Raw genomic sequence first — 21,931 nt, forward strand, 5'->3', positions numbered from 1 at the left:
CCTCACTCAGGCTGGGCACCAGAATTGCTACAGATGCTTTTAAATTAAATGTCTGCTTTCCTGGACCTCATACCTAATGAGTAGGCTCATCAGGTAAAAACCTGGGGATTTTCGTTTTTAAAAGCCATCAGGTCATACTGGTATTGATTCAAGGCTGACGTCAGTGGGCTATTACATCACTAGCAAGGTCATACAGTGTCTTCAGTGAAGTTAGATTAGAGATTGAGGTTTTTCAGTGCACTCTGGGAGATTTTGTTGTTTTGCTGACAAACTATGATAAATCAACAAATTACTTGTTTAGATCTTGTAGCCATCATATTTCTTTCATGTAGAAAGGTGTGCAGTGATCTTCCTAAGAAACAGATACAGAGAACTTAGAGGGACTCTAAAGAGCACCCAGAATTTGTTCTGCCTTTCTCTGGAGAGAGATGAGGGAAACAGAGTGTTCATTGTCAGAGATCCTTCAAAATATCATTTATCCAGGATCAGGGATTGACCTGGAAAGTGTACTGTGAAAGGTTAGGATCTATTTGGGTGCAAAGCTCGGCAAAACAGGAGATGCAGTTGCTGCAAATGAAATGACACAGTTCTCATGGGAAATAGTTGTTAAGTCTTCACTACAGACCTTCCCTTGAATTTCGAGATTCCTCTGAACATTCTGTGAAGCCCAACTTCTTGTTCTGTTCTGAATCTCTGTGTTGGCAACTTTCTAGAGCCTTTCTTTGCCTATTCGTTTATGTCTAAATGAAGATAATGCTTACATATAATATACTTTGACATCCTTGGAAGAAAGGAGAGTGGCCCCCAGAGTTTTTATTTCTTTACCAATTTATGAATTCACTTTTGAAGAATACATAGAAAGTTTTATATTGTAAATAATTATATATGTCTTAAATTAAAAAAAAAATTTTTTTTTGGCTGTGCTGAGTCGTCACTGACGCACAGGCCTTTTTTTTTTTTCTCTCTCGTTGTGGAGAGTGAGGGCACGTCTGTAGTTGGGATACATGAGCTTCTGATTGTGGTGACTTCTCTTGTTTCAGGGCACAGATTCCAGGGTGCGTGGGCTTTAGTAATTATTCCCAGGCTCAATAGCTGTGGCATATGGGTTTTTGTTGCTCCGAGGCATATGGGGTCTTTCCAGATTAGGGATTGAACCTGTGTCTCCTGAACTGTCAGGCAACTTCTTTACCACTGAGCCACCAGGGAAGCCCTGTGTTAGTCACTCAGTCGTGTCCGACTCTTTGCGATCCCATGGACTGTAGCCCGCCAGGCTTCTCTGTCCATGGAGATTTTCCAGGCAAGAATACTGGAGTGGGTTGCCATTTCCTCCTCCAGGGAAGCCCTATAAGTGTCTTAATAAAGCTGTATAGACGGTGATTCTTCCCCAGAATACTTAAAGTAGGAGTAAAAGCTCTGTTTGTCCTTATGCCTGAAGTTCATCTGTTTTTTCTTGTTTCGTGAGTCATTCTGAGAATGTACAGAAATGTGCAGACACTGCCTCCATTCATCCCGCATCTGTTTGTGTGCAATTCGGTTATTCTGGTTTAAGATCAGAGGCTGTGAATGTAAATGTAACAAAGTGAAGTAACTGACTTAGAGTTGGGCATCCTGCCTTAAGCCAGCATGGTTTTCAGCGCTGGAGTTCTCCAAAGGTCGTGCCCCGGCACTGTATCGGGACCACTGATTTGGTTTTGTCTTTGGCCATCCTGAGGAAGTACAGTGCTATCTGACCCCATTGGTTTTGGCAGGAGGGCTTGAGATGGGGCAAGGAGGGAAGGCTCATTTGAGCCATGCAACACCAGCTAAAATGATTTTTTTCCTTAAAGTTGCTGAAAGGGGTCACATTTTCAATTTGACCTGTGAAAACACTTCATTTTTATTTAAATTAATCCTATTCTTGATTAAACAGATCCAGCAATGGGAGCAGAACCTGGAGAAGTTTCACATGGATCTGTTCAGGATGCGCTGCTATCTGGCCAGCCTGCAGGGCGGGGAGTTGCCGAACCCCAAGAGCCTCCTTGCTGCCGCCAGCCGCCCCTCCAAGCTGGCCCTGGGCCGGCTGGGCATCTTGTCAGTTTCCTCTTTCCATGCTCTGGTAAGTTTCCAAGGAAGGCGGTTCGGCGGCATGCAGGGAGCGCTGCGGAAGCTCACCTTTCTCCAGCTGGTTGACACTGGGCTCTGCTGTGACTTAACCCAGTAACTGACCAGGGCCACCCAGGGACCCGGTGCTGGGGGAGGGAGGGTTGGCTTCCTGCTGTAGAGTGTCAGCTTCTCTGCTGCTCGTTCGTGGAATCCAGCTTCCCAGGTGGTGCAATGGGAAGAATCTGCCTGTAAAACAGGAGACACAGGAGATGCAGGTTCAATCCCTGGGTCGGGAAGATCCCCTGGAGAAGGAAATGGCAACCCACTCCAGTATTCTTGCCTGGGAAATCCCGTGAATGGAGGAGCCAGGGGGTCCTGGGGGTCACAAAGAGTCGGACACAATTGAGCATGCAAGCAAGTACCCAGCTACTAAATATTCCCGTCTGCGTCTGCCCTTCTGTCTGTCCCACCTCGTACAGTCAGAAGGGTGGAATCCCTGAGGAACAGCGACAGTGGTGTGAAGAATTGAAGGGCTGATTGAAGGTGTTTTGATCTGTTCTGCCGAGAGTTCCCCTGGGTTTTGTGAGATTGTTTCTGCGTGGGTGGCTTCTGTGGATAGCATTGGCTCAGTCTGGAGTCTGAAGGTGATTCTGCCAACCCTACTGCCCACCCTGGAGAGATGTGACTGTGGTAGCTAGACTTACGTTATCTCGATAAGAGATCTCTGGTGAATGTGCCTCTGCTATGTCAGACTTGGAATAACTCTGGGGACTGCTCAGAACACCTGGCGGCTCAGATGGTAGAAAACCTGCCTGCAGTGAGGGAGGCCTGGGTTCGATCTCTGGGTCGGGAAGATCCCCTGGAGGAGGAAATGGCAACCCACTCCAGTATTCTTGCCTGGACAATTCCATGGCCAGAGGAACCTAGAGGGCTACAGTCCATGGGGTTGCAAAGAGCAGCTGATCAACTAACATTTATAGCAAGCAGGGCTTATTCATGTTAGGACATAACGCACTTTATGATGTTTCTAAACTGTGTTTTAAATCAGGTGTGTTCTAGAGACGACTCTGCCCTTCGGAAAAGAACTCTCTCGCTGACTCAGCGGGGAAGACACAAGAAGGGGTTGTTTTCTTCATTAAAAGGCCTGGACACACTTGCAAGAAAAGGGAAGGAGAAAAGACCGTCTATAACTCAGGTGAGTTGCTCAGCATGGGAGGGACAATAGACCAAGTGGGAAATCCCTGATATGCTGTGAATCATAAATGTTCACCAGCCTTCACAATGAGATCAAAGTTGCTTCAAAGGGATGCAGTCTCAGCATTAACTGTTTTTCCCCAAAAGAAAACACTCAAGTTGCTCACTCTCTTTTTTGGCACTCCCAAAGAGGTATTCACACCCTACATCTGCAGTGCGTGGGAACGCAAAGGTAAGGCTCATCAGAAAAGCATCTGCACTTGTCATTGCCCTTAAGTAATTGTCATAGATTTTCTGTTATAATCAACATGGAAAATTAATAATAGAATAACAGCAACTGAACTCTGTTGATAGTGCCGGACGCTTTGCTGACTTCATCTATATGACACGAAGTAGGCGTTGTGTCATCACTTATCACAGATGAGAAGGCAGAGACAGGGAGAGGTGAGGTCACTTCCTTTCCTTGTTCCTGAGGCAGCTGAGAGTCAAGGCTGGGGCTTGGTCTACCTAGATCCTCCAGCACTGGATCACTGTTGCTGCCTATTATCCTAGAAAGAGGATGAGCGGCTATTTAAACATGCCAAATAAAAATAGCCTGAGCACATATTGTTGAAAGGTGGCCCATGGATAGTGAATTGTTTTGGGAATGTTTTGATTACTCATGTCTGAAATATTTCCTAATGCTGCTAATACAGTATGTGATAACGGTTTTTACGTTGCTGAGTGGTATGTTTTAGGATTATTATTTTTTGTAAGACTCTTGGAAAGATAAATTATCACAAAATGAGCTGTTCGTTTAAGTGAATGGGGAAAATGTGATGAAGTCCAAGGAAGTTCTTGTTTTTATTTCTGACAGCTGTTATTCTGAATATGCTGGCAGAGAGAGTCATGTTTTATGAACTTTATTCTCTAATTTTATATAGATATACACATTTAACTTGTGAAACAGTTTCATGAAACAGGTGAATACCAGGGAGAGAATCAACTTCTATGACTTATCTATAACCCTAAAGCAATAAAGGTGGAAGTGGTAGGGAGTGGATTGGTTGATTGAAAGCAAAAATACATGCAGTCCTTTACTTGGCCACTATTTTTGTATGCTCACAATCAGAAAGGATATCATGTTTAAAAATTGTGATTCTATTTGTACTTCAATTGTGAAATTAATCATTTGTTGGTTATAAATGAAAACATTTCTTCATTATAGATTATGGTTAAAATCACTGCAGATAGTGATTGCATCCATGAAGTTAAAAGACGCTCACTCCTTGGAAGGAAAGTTATGACCAACCTAGATAGCATATTCAAAAGCAGAGACATTACTTTGCCAGCAAAGGTCCATCTAGTCAAGGCTATGGTTTTTCCAGTGGTCATGTATGGATGTGAGAGTTGGACTGTGAAGAAAGCTGAGCATGGAAGAATTGATGCTTTTGAACTGTGGTGTTGGAGAAGACTCTTGAGAGTCCCTTGGACTGCAAGGAGATCCAACCAGTCCATTCTAAAGGAGATCAGTTCTGGTTGTTCTTTGGAAGGACTGATGCTGAAGCTGAAACTCCAATACTTCGGCCACCTCATGTGATGAGTTGATTCATTGGAAAAGACACTGATGCTGGGAGGGATTGGGAGCAGGAGGAAAAGGGGACGACAGAGGATGAGATGGCTGGATGGCATCACCGACTTAATGGACATGAGTTTGGGCGAACTCCGGGAGTTGGTGATGGACAGGGAGGCCTGGCATGCTGCAGTTCATGGGGTCGCAAGGAGTCAGACATGACTGAGCAACTGAACTGATACACCGTTAGCTAATGCTGGGCTCATCTTTTTGAATTCAAGTTCTATGAAGTTTAAATAATGTCTTTAGACAAATTCTCATTTTAATCAAGACAGCAAATTCTATATAATTAAATGACAATAAGTATCTTGGTAATTTGCTTATAAAATGTTGATGTTTAGCTAATTTGATATAAGCCTAATATAGTCTTTACCCCATCATATATGGTAAATGTCCTTAATGTAAAATTTTATGAAGCAAAAGCATTTGCTTGAACATTTTTGTTTTAAAAAGATATGAAGCTAGTTGTAGTGTTGGTATTTATATAACTCCAGGATGTCTGGCTGTAGGGGAGCGATCACACCATCGTGGTTGTTTGGGTCAGTAAGACTTTTTTGTACAGTTTTTCTGTGTAATTCTTGCCACCTCTGCTTAATATCTGTTTCTGTTAGGTCCATACCCTTTCTGACCTTTATTGTGCCCGTCTTTGCATGAAATGTTCCCTTGGCATTTATAATTTCCTTGAAGAAATATCTACTTTTTCCCATTCTATTGTTTTCCTCTATTTCTTTGCATTGTTCACTTAAGGCTTTAAAAAAAATTTTTTTGTAATTGGAGGATAATTACAATATTGTGATGGTTTTTGCCATACGTTGACATGAATCAGCCATAGGTGCAAATGTGTCCCCTGCCTTGAATCTCTTCGCACCTCCCTCCCCACCTCATCCCTCTGAGTTGTCCCAGAGCACAGGCTTTGAGTGCCCTGCTTCATGCACTGAGCTTGCACTGGTCATCTATTTTATATATGGTAATATACATGTTTCAGTGCTAGTCTCTCAAATCTTTCTTATTTCTCCTTGCTGTTCTTTGGAACTCTGCATTCAGAAGGGTATATATTTTCTTTTCTCCTTTGCTTTTCACTTCTCTTCTTTTCAAAGCTATTTGTAAGGCCTCCTCAGACAATCATTTTACCATTTTGCATTTCTTCTTCTTGGGGATGGTTTTGATCACTGCCTCCTGTGCAGTATTAGGAAATGTACAATGTAAAGTCAGTGGGCCTTAGGAAGCATTACTACAAACAAAGCTAGTGGAGGCGATGGAATTACAGCTGAGTTATTTCAAATCCTAAAAGATGATGCTGTTAAAGACTTGCGCTCAATATGCCAGCAAATTTGGAAATTCAGCAATGGCCACAAGACTGGAAAAGAACAGTTTTCATTCCAATTCCAAAGAAGGACAATGCCAAAGAATATTCAAACTACCACACAATTGCATTATTTCACATGCTAGAAAGGTCATGCTTAAAATTCTCCAAGCCAGGCTTCAACGGTACATGAACCGAGAACTTCCGTACATAAAAACTGGATTTAGAAAAGGCAGAGGAACCGGAGATCAAATTGCCAACATCTGTGGGATCATAGGAAAAGCAAGGGGAATTTCAGGAGAACATCTGCTTCATTGACTGCCCGAAGAGCCTTTGACTATGTGGATCACAACAGACTCTGGAAAACTCTTTAAAGAGATGGGAATACCAGAGCACCTTACCTGCCTCTTGAGAAACCTGTATGCATGACAAGAAGCAACAGTTAGAATGGACATGGAACAATGAACTGGTTCCAAATTGGGAAAGGGGTACGTCAAGACTGTATATTGTCACCCTGCTTATTTAACTTAAATGCAGAGTACATCACGCGAAATGCAAAACTGGAGGAAGCACAAGCTGGAAACAAGATTGCCGGGAGAAATATCAATAACCTGAGACATGCCCGTGATACCATCCTTATGGCAGAAAGTGAGGAGGAACTAAAGAGCCTCTTGATGAAGGTGAAAGAGAAGAGTGAAAAAACTGGCTTAAAACTCAACATTCAAATACTTAAATCACAGCAACTGGCCCCATCACTGCATGGCAAATAGATGAGGAAACAGTGGAAACAATGACAGACTTTATTTTCTTGGGCTCCAAAATCACTGCAGATGGTGACTGCAGCCATGAAATTAAAAGACACTTGCTCCTTGGAAGAAAAGCTCTGACAAAGGTACACAACATATTATAAAGCTGACAAAGGTCAGTATAGTCAAAGCTATGGTTTTTCTAGTAGTCATATATGGATGTGAGAGTTGGACAATAAAGAAGGCTGAGCGCTTCTTTCAGAAGAATTGATGCTTTTGAACTGTGGTTTTGGAGAAGACTCTTGAGAGTCCCTTTGGACTGCAAGGAGATCAAACCAGTCAATCCTAAAGGAAACCAACCCTGAGCATTCACTGGGAGTACTGATGCTGTAGCTGAAGTTTCAATACTTGGCCGCTTGATGCAAAGAGCTGATTCATTGGAAAAGACCCTGATGCTGGGAAAGATTGAGGGCAGTAGGAGAAAGAGGGTGACAAAGGATGAGATGGTTGGATGACATCACTGACTCAATGGACATGAGTTTGAGCAAATGCTGGCAGATAGTGATGGACAAGGAAGCCTGGCGTGCTGCAGTTTATTGCAAAGAGTTGGGCATGAACTGAGCGACTGAACAACGAATTTACATAACTGAATGCAGTTGATATTGTGTGTGCTAATTTGCTTCAGTTGTGTCCTACTCTTTGCAACCCTATGGACTGTAGCCTGCTAGGCTCCTCTGTCTATGGGATTCTCCAGGGAAGAATACTGGAGTGGGTTGCCATGCCCTTCTCCAGGGAATCTTTCTGACCCAGGGATCGAACTGAGCCTTGTGTGTCTCCTGCCTTGGCAGGCAGGTTCTTTACCACTAGTACTGCCTGGGCTGAGAGCTGATGTACTTGGTATAAATGTTTAAATGGCCTATTCTTTAATGTTTAGTATTCCACTATAAAATCTAGAAGATAAAAATTGGAAAAAGAAATTATTCCTAGTTCCTCTACCCAGACACAACCATGTTTAATATTAGCTCTATTTCTTCCTAATATTTTTTCTATGCACATTTAAAAAATAGTTATAAACTTGATTTTGGTGGCTTTGCCAACTCTGATTTCTGCATCTTCAGAAATGTGTAAGTAAAGTAAAGTAAAAAGTTGCTCAGTCGTATCCGACTTTTTGTGACCCCTTGGACTATAGCCTACCAGGCTCCTCCATCCATGGGATTCTCCAGGCAAGGATACTGGAGTGGGTTGCCATTTCCTTCTCCAGGGGAGAAGTTATTGCTGCTGCTAAGTCACTTCGGTAGTGTCCGACTCTGTGCGACCCCATAGACAGCAGCCCACCAGGCTCCCCCATCCCTGGGATTCTCCAGGCGAGAACACTGTAGTGGGTTGCCATTTCCTTCTCCAATGCATGAAAGTGAAAGTGAAGTTGCTCAGTCATGTCCGACTCTTAGCGACCCCATGGACTGCAGCCTACTAGGCTCCTCCATCCATGGGATTTTCCAGGCAAGAGTACTGGAGTGGGGTGCCATTGCCTTCTCCAACATCAAGAAGATCTAGGATGACCTGAACAATATGTATCATAGAAAAGTAATATATATAACCATATGGGAAGGAAAAAAAAGCAAGTTTAATCTAAGTTAAAACTTTAGATGTAGTAGAGTCGTAAATAATACACATTGTGATAGGAAGATCTTGTCAAATGTTATAGAACTTAAATTTTTAAATACTGAGAAAGTAACTGCCAAACGAATATTGCAGAGCCACTTCATTAGTCTTTTTTTCTCCTGCTGTCTATCAGATATTCGATTCCAGTGGCAGCCATGGATTTTCCGGAACTCAGCTACCTCAAAGCTCCAATAACTCCAGTGAGGTAAGCGAGGTTGCAGACAGCAGCCGTCTTATTTTCCTTGGATGACAGAAATGCTAAGTTAAATGGGGCATGCTTAATCTTTATCTGAACCTGTTGAAAATAATCTTTACCTGAACCTGTTGAAAATAAATTTGGAGCTCAAATGGTGCCGAGTAGGTAAAAGGTGTTTTCAGAATGCCAGTTATTTTTGAAGGTGTCTTAAACTAATGATAACTCCATCTTCAAAGTGGTATCAGTCAGGTCAGTTGCTCAGTCGTGTCAATTCTTTCAGCCCCCTGGACTGCAACATGCCAGGCTTCCCTGTCCGTCACCATCTCCCGGAGCTTACTCAAACTCACGTCCATTGATTGAGTTGGTGATGCCATCCAACCATCTCATCCTTTGTCATCCGCTTCTCCTCCCACCTTCAATCTTTCCCAGCATCAGGGTCTTTTCAAATGAGTCATTTCTTTGCATCAAATGGCCAAAGTATTGGTGTTTCAGCTTCAGCATCAGTCCTTCCCATGAATATAGCTAGATTGAAGTGGTATATAGCTAGACTGAAGTCAAAATAGCAACTTTTATTTATCCCTGTTCCTCGGGTAGTACTTACTGTCATCAGTATTCCTCGGGTAGTACTTACTGTCATCAGAGTTTAGTGGATCTCTGCGTTTTCCTCTCAGAGTGTCAGGGGTCTTCACACACACAGTGCTTCACACTGTGAATCAGCAGCCTTTGGTGCCTTCAGTAGAGCTGAGCACAGGGGCTCCGTCTAGTCCCCAGGACAGTTTCTGACTAAGCAAAGCCCAGAACCATTGCTGGATGGAATTCTGAGGTGGGTGAAGGTGGTCTGGGTGAGCTCACGCCTCTTCTTTGTGTCTTTTTCAAATCCACACCTTCCAATTAAAGCTGTCTTTTGTGTTACTATTTCTCTTATCTCCTTCCTCACTAAATCATTGTATCTTGGGGTTTTATGTCCAATAACCCTCTAAACTATTTGTTGAGGCTCCAACCTGATTTTAAGGGCTTAGACACAATTTAATGTGTTTTTACAGAAGTAGGCAATATTACATAACAAATTAATTGGGGTAATTCAGTGAATTGGCGATAGTTTGAAAGACCTGAGGAATGGCGGAGTGTTTAAGACCCTGTGATGGGTCTGGAGGGAGGTAAATGAGGAAATTTCTGGTGATCTTAAAATATACTCCATAGACAGCCACCTCTTCCGCCTCCATGGGAAGTGGACCCAACTGTGGGTAGTGAGCAGGGGCTCAGTTCCATGGTTATTGTTGAACCACCCCTCATAGTTAAGCCCTGCCCATGGTGTCCTGAGATGGGGTAGAGAACCTCTGCTCAAAACCCTGCCCTCACCTCCCATACTCACAGCACAGGGGCTGCCAGAGGGCAGGTCAAGTGAGCTAGGGTGGCTATTCCAGGAGGCCAGGTCATGGGCACTGCTCCTGGCTGGTCTTCTTTTGCTGCATGTGTGCTAAGTGGCTTCAGTCATGTCTGACTTTTTGTGACCCTATGGACTGTAGCCCGCCAGGATCCTCTGTCCATGGGATTCTCCAGGCAAGAATACTGGAGTGGGTTGCCATGCCCTCTTCCGGGGGATCTTCCTGACCCAGGGATCAAACCTGCAATCTCTCATGTCTTCTGCGTTGGCAGATGGGTTCTTTTCCACTAGCGCCACCTGATTTGACTAAGTGGAACTCTGAGGAAGCCACATCCAAACCTTCCTCTTTATAGATCATACCATCAAAATGGTAGACTTTTCATAATAAATGATTTCCATTCTCTGCCCTGTTATTTCTATATACACTCAGAGCTTTTTTCAAAATCCAGATCAAATTACACAGTCGACGAGACATTTTACTTGATTAAAAAAATTGTTTGCGAGAAGTTGGACCCGACTTAGCGACTGAACAGCAACAGCATCAAATTATATCATTATTATTTGCTTGCTTCTTATTCTCTTTTACTGTTAGTCATCCCACCAAGTACACATGTCATATCTCCCAGGCAAGTTTATGACTAGGACCTTTGATTATGTGTTGGGCTTCCCTGGTAGCTCAGCTGGTAAAGAATCCCCCTGTAACGCAGGAGACCTAGGTTCAATCCCTGGGTTGAGAAGGTCCGCTGGAGAAGGAAAAGGCTACCCACTCCAGTATTCTTGGGCTTCCCTGGTGGCTCAGCTGGTAAAGAATCTACCTGCAATGCGGGAGACCTGGGTTCGATCCCTGAGTCGGGAAGATCCACTGGAGAAGGGAAAGGCTACCCACTCCAGTATTCCGGCCTGGAGAATTGCAAAGAGTGAGACACAACTGAGCTGCTTTCACTTTCACTTTTGACTATGTGTATATTCTTAACCCATGACCCACTGCTAAGGATATAGTATTGCTTAGTAAATTTGCTTATTACTTGTCTGTATTAGATGTAGCCCTTTAATGGTTGAGAAGAACTGTTTGATCTGCAATAAAAGCCACATGGTTTTAAGGTTATATCTCTTCCAGCATTGTGATAATTTAAATTTCCTACTTTGAGAGTTTAGAAATTGTATCATCAAAACACTTTCTATTAACAGAACTTACGTTGAACACTGAAAATAAATTTTGGTAGTCATTAATGATTAGAATTAAGCTTAGTCTTATTTAAATTGGGTTCAAGTGACCAAATCATCTTCTTGTGATTTAATTAACAAGCCCCATTGGTGCTATAACCAGTGAGAGGAAAGTATTATTGCATTTGCTATTATTTTTTTTTAAAGCATGTATATTTAAACATTTATCCCTATTTGTTTTAACTAAACATTGCTTCTGGATAGCAACAGTGAAGAAATTCCTTTGACATAGAGGGCTATTTTAATGGCGTGTCAATTATTTCTGTCCTGTAGTACTCAGATAACTAGGTTTAAATTGAGTAGCAGACAGAATGAAGGGTATTTGATTTTTTTTTTAATATCTCTGGGACTTAAGATTCTGCCTGTAGCTGGTTGAATAATTAATATTTCATTCCACTCGTTTTTTTTTCCTGCTAACCATTCTTGGAGAATATTTATAACTTGCACAAACCATCTATTTGTGAATAGTGTGTTATGTCCACCAGTGTAACACAGAAAGGCAGTCATTCCTGAGTGCTGGGAGGGAGGAGGGTCACGGGTATTTAAAAATATTCCATTCTAATCGGTGCATCGTGTAACAGTCCAACTGTGAGTCACCCTAATTTGAAATCTGTTAATGTTGGAATCCAGCCAGTCTTATTTGAGCGGTTTTTTTAAAGGACACTTTGGCCCGCCAAAAAAAGTGAAAGCTTTTCATAGGGTACTTCTTGGTGAGTAATAATACGTCTCAGTCAGAGTTTGAAGGGATGTGTTTGTTATGGAGATAGTGACAACAAATCCCCCGCTGAGGCTCTGGAAGGGAGCTACCCCAGAAGCATCATTGCAGATACCCTGGCGCCCTGGGCCTTGGCTCTCACTCCTGGAAAATTGGCCTGGGGTGTCCCAACTTTCTGTGGCAGTGAGTGAATGAAGCATTGTCACACTAGTCCTGAGCTCCAAACTGGGGGGGGGGGAAATGCTAATTTTTTTTTTTTTTTTAATGGAAACTATGAATGAAACCGCTTACTCTTGACCATCACTCTGGTCTGTTTAAATAGAACGTTTAGTCTGGAGCCATACACAACTGTCGTACGTGCACAGATGGATGGTACATAGATAGGTCTTTGTTTCCCTTTCATATCAACTGATGTTTGGGCATCCACCCAAGAAGGGAATGAACACCTCCTCCTCTGTGACATGTTGCTGCTGTTAAGACAGCCAAGAGCACGAACGTCTTTTGTGCTCTTCCCTCATCTCACTTGCTAATAGACCTTCCTTTTATCAGCAACTGTGGTGTGGGCCCGTTTTGTGATGGCCAGATTGTGATTTTGCCACTCACTTCCCTTCAGAGATCCAAGTAGTAATTACGAGCCATTTGATCCAAAAGCATCTGCTGTGAGAGCCCTCGGAGTTTCAATTTTCTCTCCTTGAGGCACACTGAGCAGAAGTAATTTGACATGTGCTTCCAAGGCCATTAATGTGATGGTAATAAGAAATGCTTCTGTAGAAGCTGCCCTACCTGGAGGGCGGAAGTGATTTGCACACCTTAACGGAAGTGGCCATGGCTGCAGTTCAGTGATGTTACCCTTTGGTGGATGGCCACTCAGCACCGGGCCACATGGTGGTCTGGGCACCAGTAGTCACCACGGTTCCCTTGGGTTTTGGAGCAAGGGGTGATTCTCATTCGGTTTTTTATAGTGGCCACTGTTGAATTACAGTGGTCAAGCCTTTATTTAGTCGTGTCTGACTCTTTGCGACCCCATGGACTGCAGCTTAGCCTGCCAGGCCTCTCTGTCCCTCACCATCTCCCAAAGTTTGCCCAAGTTCATGTCCGTTGCATCAGTGACGCCATCCAGCCATTTCATCCTCTATCGCCCTCTTCTCCTCCTGCCTTCAATATTTCCCAGCATCAGGGACTTCTCCAGTGAGTCAGCTCTTCTCATCAGGTGGCCAAAGTATTGGAGCTTCAGCATCAGTCCTTCCAATGAGTGTTCAGAGTTGATTTCCCTTAAGATTGACTGGTTTGATCTCCTTGCTGTCCAAGGGACTTTCAGGAGTCTTCTCCAGCACCACAGTTCAAAGGCATCAATTCTTTGGTACTCTGTCTTCTTTACCATCCAATTCTCACAACCATACATGACCACTGGGAAGTCCATAGCCTTGACCTTTGTCAGCAGAATCATGTCTCTGCTTTTCAGCACACTGTCGAGGTTTGTCATAGCTTTCATGTCTAGAAGCAGTCTTCTGATTTCAGGGCTGCAGTCACCATCCACGGTGATTTGACTTGACTTGATTTGCTGGCCAAGCCTAGTATGGTGTAATTCCATAATCCACACCGAACTTCAAAAGTGATCTTCTACATTGTTGATGGCCCTTTACAGTTTATGTAGTCCCTTCAAATGCCCTTTCTCATGCCAGTCTCCTGATTTCTCTGTGGGGCTGGTGTGCTTCAGCCCCTTGTAAATGTGAGGAAATTGAAGCCCAGAGACATGAGCTAACCAGCCCTGACAAGGCTGGGATTTGACCCAGATTATCTGTTTATTGTATTTTTGCTTGTTTGTCTGTCTCCTCTGAGAACTGGAAACCTTGAACTGGTTGACTGGAAGCTAATTTTGTGGGGAGGGAGGGATGGAGCGGGTGAAGGGGTATATGATAGTCTTGACAGGGGTAGCCAGCCAAGGACTTCTGGGTGGGGGTTTAAAAGATTAACGTAGCATCTTTAAGGATAAGCAGAGAAAAGGGTTTTCCAGACACGTCAAGTTGCTGGGCTTGTTTTCATGATTCTCTATTCCTTTTATGAAAAAGAAGGTAAGAGAATATCTTATCTGACTCACTGAAAATGAAGCGTGTGATTTCAGTGTAGATAACAGTGACCCTTAAAAGGATCAATCCAGTTTTTTTTTTCCCCATGTAGGCAAGTCTTCCAACAGCCTAGGAGATGTATAAGCACCAAGTAGTCTTTTCTTTCTCTACTTCTAATGAATCACTTCTGCATCCTTGGCATTCTTTTTGAATAGCCATATTTCACCTTTCTTTAATTTCTTAAACTTCTAGGCTGTGTGTATGTTACACATAGGAAAAAAACTACACGTAAATTTTCACTCTAGGATCTCTTGAGAGAATCTGAACCTCCCCTAGCCTTGGTGTTGATAGACCTCGATCATTCAGTTGACTTTAGGTCAGCAGTGTAGACTCAGGGAATGTTTCCTCAGAGCACATGTAGGCACAAAACCTTGTTTAATTGAATAGAATGTGAATGTTTCTTTGGTCCTTCGTCGTATCTTCTCATTTGCCTGCATAGTTTTCTCTAGCCTAGAATTTCTCCATAGTAATCCTCTTTTAGTTTTTCTTCTTGAAACTCTAGAGAGGCTTAAGAACTTAACACTGTGGAAACAGATTCTACATAAGACAATGAAAATGGGCAGCTCTTACCCTACAAGCCCATACGTGACTGAATTTCTCATTGCATCCAGTTCAACACCCATGGATTAGGTATGTTCTTGGTGCAGGATACACTGTGTGAAAGGCTAAAGGATACACCATGTGAAGGGCTGAAGGATATACACTGTGTGAAGGGCTGAAGGACACACTGTGTGAAGGGCTGAAGGATACAGACTGTGTGAAGGGCTGAAGGGTATACACTGTGTGAAGGGCTGAAGGACACACTGTGAGGAGGCCTGAAGGATACACTGTGTGAAGGGCTGAAGGATACAGACTGTGTGAAGGGCTGAAGGATACACTGTGAGGAGGCCTGAAGGATACACTCTGTGAAGGGCTGAAGGATACACTGTGTGAAGGGCTGAAGGATACACTCTGTGAAGGGCTGAAGGATACACTCTGAAGGGCTGAAGGATACACTGTGTGAAGGGCTGAAGGACACACTGTGAGGAGGCCTGAAGGATACACTGTGTGAAGGGCTGAAGGATACAGACTGTGTGAAGGGCTGAAGGATACACTGTGTGAAGGGCTGAAGGATACACACTGTGTGAAGGGCTGAAGGATACACTGTGTGAAGGGCTGAAGGATACAGACTGTGAAGGGCTGAAGGATACACTGTGAGGAGGCCTGAAGAATACACTGTTTGAAGGGCTGAAGGATACACTGTGTGAAGGGCTGAAGGATACAGACTGTGTGAAGGGCTGAGGGATACACTGTGAGGAGGGCTGAGGGATACAGACTGTGTGAAGGGCTGAAGGATACAGACTGTGTGAAGGGCTGAAGGATACACTGTGAGGAGGCCTGAAGGATACAGACTGTGTGGAGGGCTGAAGGATACACTGTGAAGGGCTGAAGGATACACTGTGAGGAGGCCTGAAGGATACAGACTGTGTGGAGGGCTGAAGGATACACTGTGTGAAGGGCTGAAGGATACACTGTGAGGAGGCCTGAAGGATACAGACTGTGTGAAGGGCTGAAGGATACACTGTGAGGAGGCCTGAAGGATACACTGTGTGAAGGGCTGAAGGATACACTGTGTGAAGGGCTGAAGGATACACTGTGAGGAGGCCTGAAGGATACACTGTGTGAAGGGCTGAAGGATACACTGTGTGAAGGGCTGAGGATACACTGTGTGAAGGGCTGAAGGATACAGACTGTGAGGAGGCCTGAAGGATACACTGTGAGGAGGCCTGAAGGATACACTGTGTGAAGGGCTGAAGGATACACTGTGTGAAGGGCTGAAGGATACACTGTGAGGAGGCCTGAAGGATACAGACTGTGTGAAGGGCTGAAGGACACACTGTGTGAAGGGCTGAAGGATACACTGTGTGAAGGGTTGAAGGATACACTGTGTGAAGGGCTGAAGGATACAGACTGTGTGAAAGGCTGAAGGAAACACTGTGTGAAGGGCTGAAGGATACACTGTGAGGAGGCCTGAAGGATACACTGTGAGGAGGCCTGAAGGATACACTGTGTGAAGGGCTGAAGGACACACTGTGTGAAGGCCTGAAGGAGACACTGTGTGAAGGGCTGAAGGATACACTGTGTGAAGGGCTGAAGGATACAGACTGTGTGAAGGGCTGAAGGACACACTGTGTGAAGGGCTGAAAGATACACTGTGTGAAGGGTTGAAGGATACACTGTGTGAAGGGCTGAAGGATACAGACTGTGTGAAAGGCTGAAGGAAACACTGTGTGAAGGGCTGAAGGATACACTGTGAGGAGGCCTGAAGGATACACTGTGAGGAGGCCTGAAGGATACACTGTGTGAAGGGCTGAAGGACACACTGTGTGAAGGCCTGAAGGACACACTGTGTGAAGGGCTGAAGGAGACTGAGAATGAGAAAGACAGCATCTCTGCTGTCATTCATTCATCTCAGCACCTGGGGGACCTAAGAACAGCCTGGAAATGCCTATCAAGCTGGCTGGACTTCACTGCAGGGACATCAGAGTGTAGACACATCTAACTGAGTGGAATTGGTATTGGGGGAGGGCATGGGAGACTTCCTAAGAAAGAGGGTAGCACTTGAAATAAGGTTGAAGAATATATGTGAATTCAGGACAGGAGCTCTGGGGAGGGTAAAGCAGGCGAAAGAAGTGGAGGTCACCCGGGTCTGGAGGCAGGAGAGTGCTCATGTGGGGAGTTGGGGGAGCCGGAACATGGTGTGCCTCGTGGAGTAACCAAAAGGAATCAGACAGCTGGCCCTTGTCCCTTTTGTGAGAGGTGACTAACTGCCAGGCTGATGTTCCTATAGAGCAGTGGTGGGAGCCCAGGCTCACACTGGGGTCCAGGGTTCAAATTCCCACAGTATGTCAGTCGTAGCTCTATGTGGGAGCTGGGGCAAGTTTCTAGAATTTTCTGAGCCCCCCTCTTTTCACTGTTAGAGAGTTGGGACAGCGCCTGCCTCAGAGGGCTGTGAGTGGTGAGTGAACTGGCGAGGAGTTGTGAGGTCTCTCTGGATGAGGGGAGGGTAGTTGTGGATTTGCGTTCCCGTGTCCCTCCCTCGCTTGTCATCCTCCATCAGGTTTTCCCGGCTCTGCTCTGAAAGTACAGCCCTGAATTGCTGTGCAGCAGCAGTCAGCATGGGCTCACGTCCCCTGGTCCTGGCTCCTTGTGGTTTCTTACTCCACAGTGACCTCTGCCGGGGTTTTGGTTTGATTCTGAGCATGCATTGTTGGAGAGGCGGGGCCTGTGCCTTTGAGCCCGTACCTGCTCGTTGCTGATGCCCCTGGTTGAAATTCCTGCTTAGGTGGACGGAAGTGCCTGAGGCTTAACCTCAGAAGAAAATGGGACCCACGTGAGATGTGACCCTGCAGGGGACACAGGGGTCCGTGCTGCTTGCCTGAGTCCTTGGCTCTGGGCATCTGCTTCTCTCTCTCTCTTGCTCGCTGTCTTTTTCTTTGGCAAGTGTGTTCATGTGCATTCTGGGCTGTGACCATCTTTTCAGGAAAATATACAGGAAGTGACAGAGCCAGAAATGTCACTTCAAAGATGAGTACCACATTTAAAAAGACAGCACAGGAAAATTGATTCTTCCCTTTGCCTAAATCTGTTTTTGTTTTTTTTTAATTACTGTACATATTCTAGTATTTTAATCCTATGGTGTAGGGGAATCTTGGAGAAGGGCATGGCAACCCACTTCAGTATTCTTACCTGGAGAATCCCATGGACAGAGGAGCCTGGTGGGCTGTAGTCCATGGGGTTGTGAAGAGTCGGACACGACTGAAGCGACTTAGTACATAGGGGAATATTGTGTGTGTATGTGCGTGTGTTTTAAATGCATGAAATTCAAAGTAAAAAACCTGTCATTGACAACTCTCATGTATGATAGGTGGGGTATACGTGATGTATTGATGATGAATCTGTGTGTAACATTTTCTGGTGTGTGAGGTGTTTTCACATATATGATTTCTTTTCACAAAATTTGTATTATTGATTGGTGAACTTAAACAATTGTGTTGTATTAATAACATCCCTGTTTACAAAATAGGAGGTGAGGTTGAACACAGGAAATGCCCTGCTCTACTGCTTCTTAAGTGGTGTGACTTGAACCTCAGTCTTTTGATTTCAAATCCTCAAGTCTTGTCTTTACTACCAGACTAATATGAGAGCCTAACCAGAAGGGAACATTTCTGAGTTGCTTAATATTTAATGTTAACTATTTTTATTTATGAATCATAGAAGAACATATTAGCATGAGGTCATGGAGTTACTGTGAGGGTGAAGTTTAGGAAACAAAGCTTCCTTGGGAAAACCTTCTGAAACATGGTATGTTTGGGGATGATTTCTGAATGAGTGTCTAGCTGAAGATGGAAAAACACTTAGTCCAGGATTAGGGGGTAATTTTTAAAAACAAGTAGAAAGAAGAGAAACATGCTTGGATTAAGTGCAGTTCATGGTTAGTATGCAGGCAGGCGTCAGAGGCCATGGCCGAGTGTATCTGAAATTCACTGGGATCGTGGCTTAGACATAGACTTCATGGAGTTCCTGATCATCTGGACAATTCTAGAGCAGTAAGAGTGGGTACTGAGCAGCCCTTCTTTGACTGCATTGTGCTAACTTGGGCTAAGAGGCAAAGTGGCTAGAACACAGGAGGAGGAGTTGATGGACTCCAGTCAGCCTCCCAAGGCGTCAGTTGCGTGTGGGTTAAACAAATGAGGAAACTCCAGGCTTGTCTGCCCCAGAGGGTCATGAGAAGCCCTAGATGTGAGGAGCGCAAAAGTGCTAACTCTAAACTCAGGGGCATTTTCCCACGGCCTCCCTCATTTGCTCGTCAAGCCCACCCTTTCTTTTGGGACCTCAAAACAGGTGGATGACCTGCTACACTTATACGGGTCAGCAGTGGATGGCGTTCCCCGAGACGGCACGTGGGAGAGCCAGGTTGACGTTCACTTTCCGGATCGTCAAGTCGTGACTGTGATGGTCAAGCCGGAAACCAGGGTAGAAGATGTTCTGACTCTGGCCTGCAAGGTAGTGGATTTTGCTGTAGAAATACACTTCTGAATGGGATAATCATTAATGTTGCCCTCCTTTGCCTGCTTAATTTGGGTGGTGTTGAAGACCTCACTTTCTACAGGAAGGAACAAATTTGTTAATTAACATATTCATTATAGCATTCTCTTTCTCCATGTTTTAGAGGAATAAGTTGAGTCATGGCCCAATGCCTTCATGAAGAACTTCAGCTATTTTACTGAAATTCTGTATATACACCTTTGTATCTGGGATAATTATGAAGTCTCTTTTGTTATTTAAGGTACTTATAGATGGTATTCTGTGAGAAAGTGGCATGAACTTTGCGGTGGTTTGATTTGATGCTAGTTTTATCAAGTTTCTCCGGATTAAATGAGTCACTCAATACCACTCACAGTTGCTTCATGGAGATTGTTATGAGATGGTGTTTCATTCATTATTCAAACTGGGTTTTATTTCTGAGAAGAAAGTTTATGATATATTTTCAAGAGAGCCCTCTGAGATCCATGAAACCGACTCAGCAGCATCAGATAATATGCTTTCAGACCACCAGATGGCGCAGTAGAGCTGAAATATTTTTAAGTTTTCAGAGAAAATGCAAACATATGAAATGGTTAAAAAACTGTCGAGTTTGGTAGCTCTTTACCACAAATGCTTATTAGATAATCTTTCATTTTAGTCCTCCTTTTTCACTTTGACTTACGCCCTAGGATTCCAGATATTTGTATATGCAGCTTATACTGTTAATGAATTTAATTTTCTTTTGCTCCATTATGTCAGGTGATTATTCAGGCAGTCAATAATATTATTCAGTAACAATAATATCAAGTTGGTAAATATTCTGATAGAGGAGGTCAGATGTAGTGGGTGAGTTAGATCCAGTTAGAACATAGGCTTGAGATAATTTCTCATTGTTGAAAATGTGTCTGAGACAGAATGTGTGGGTGTATATATATATTTATGTGTCTGTATATATATTTATATATACCTTTTCCTTGTGAAAAATGGTTGGAACAGGAAATCGTAATTCTGAAGTCTGCAGAGTATGAGATGGTTGACATTTCACAAATTAGTAACAGGAAACAATTTAAATTTAGGTACCTGTCTATTAAAAGAGAGCAGTTCTGACCACCATCACTGCTTCAAAATACATCTCTTGCTTTTAGTGATAAGTGGTATCATTTAGAGAAAATCTTCTTAAAAATAATTTCCCTTTTTTCTTTTTTGCACACTGAAACTTGAGCTCTTGTATATACTTAAACTCAGCATATTATAGAAGATATTTTTAAAAGAAATTTCCACTTTTATTTTTAGTGAACAATGGTGCATTTAGAAAGAACATTTAACATCTGAATAGCTGTCTTTTTCTCCCTAGATGAGGCAGTTGGAACCCAGCCATTATGGCCTACAACTTCGGAAGTTAGTGGACGAGAACGTTGAGTACTGTATTCCTGCACCCTACGAATATATGCAGGACCAGGTGAGTGTTCTTCGGCTTTGGTAAGGGACCGATCCATGGGCCAAGGAAACCCATCCATGGCCCCTTAATTTAAAAAAATAGTGTCATTCGGGGGAAAAAATTCTGTTTAAATTGTCATTTAGCTTGGAAACAATCAAAATAAATTTGCAAGATACTGTGACTTCAGATCCTCTGATTTTGCGGGTCTTCCCTTTTGTAGGTTTATGATGAGATAGAAGTCTTTCCACTAAGCGTGTATGATGTGCAGCTGACAAAGACCGGGGGTGTGTCTGACTTCGGTAAGGAGGAGGAACGTACTCAGCAGAGAACCGTCTGGTCCATCCTTGCCTGGTTTGCCCCAGTATCTTTGGACCTAATATTCTTTTCTTCCCATTTTCAGAAACTATGACAAGAGATTCTGAGCTTCCTTTCTCTTCCCTCATGCCTATTAATTTATATTAGCAGACTAAAAATATATGTATTATTATTGGGGGGAAATGCCAAAACACTTAAGAGGAACGAATGTAAAAACCGAAGGGAAACTTGAAGTGATGGTGATAACAACCACGCAATGAGTTTATTGTGTGCTGGGCACAGTTCTTAGCTGATTAACGTATGATTCATGTAACAGTTCTTTCATCTCCGCCTCTTTGTCTTAGCGCTTCACCTGCCTGAACTGGCCCCCATTTTTCCCCTCCCTTACTCCCTTCTTTCTGAGTGTATAAATCCAACTTGTCCTTCAAAGGCTGACTAAAGGTCTCACTTCCTTGAAGAAACCTTACCCATTGCTTTACCTTCAGTTTAATAATTAAGGGTCAGTATTATCCATATCACTTCATAATATTTAATTCTTGCATTTCTGTTCATCTGTGTTTAAACTTGGCTCTTTATAAACTGTGCTCGTGTCTTAAAGTTCCTTCCTGTCTCTTGCTTTGTCTTGTTCCAGAGAAACTTGATAATTAGATGATGGTGCTTGTGGTTTAGTCTTGTATCGGACTCTTGTGATCCCATGGACTGTAGCCTGCCAGTTAATGATCAGTAGATATCTCCATAGAAAGACTATTTCTTGTTAGATATATTGATATAATTATTTCCCTTAAAATGACACAACCTGATCGTAATATGTTAAAAATTTCCTTTTTATGATTTGTTGGGGTTTTTTGGTAAAATGATGTTCCTTGT

The 21,931-nt window shown here is 43.4% G+C and overlaps 1 protein-coding gene across 7 annotated transcripts in view; it reads left to right on the forward strand.

The window, feature by feature from the left end:
• TIAM2 (TIAM Rac1 associated GEF 2) overlaps positions 1 to 21,931 on the forward strand; it is a 236,290-nt gene that overhangs the window by 140,877 nt on the left and 73,482 nt on the right. For 6 of the 7 annotated variants that reach the window (XM_070796428.1, XM_019967622.2, XM_070796426.1 and 3 more), the window contains 6 exons: positions 1,910 to 2,095; positions 3,131 to 3,277; positions 8,733 to 8,804; positions 19,129 to 19,290; positions 20,666 to 20,770; positions 20,970 to 21,048. In XM_070796428.1, coding sequence (XP_070652529.1) covers positions 1,910 to 2,095; positions 3,131 to 3,277; positions 8,733 to 8,804; positions 19,129 to 19,290; positions 20,666 to 20,770; positions 20,970 to 21,048 — 751 coding nt within the window. The remainder of the gene's footprint in view (positions 1 to 1,909; positions 2,096 to 3,130; positions 3,278 to 8,732; positions 8,805 to 19,128; positions 19,291 to 20,665; positions 20,771 to 20,969; positions 21,049 to 21,931) is intronic. The other variant, XM_019967625.2, reaches the window with a different exon arrangement.

This window comes from Bos indicus, chromosome 9 (assembly GCF_029378745.1).
Source record: "Bos indicus isolate NIAB-ARS_2022 breed Sahiwal x Tharparkar chromosome 9, NIAB-ARS_B.indTharparkar_mat_pri_1.0, whole genome shotgun sequence".
NCBI classification, from domain to species: Eukaryota; Metazoa; Chordata; class Mammalia; order Artiodactyla; family Bovidae; genus Bos; species Bos indicus.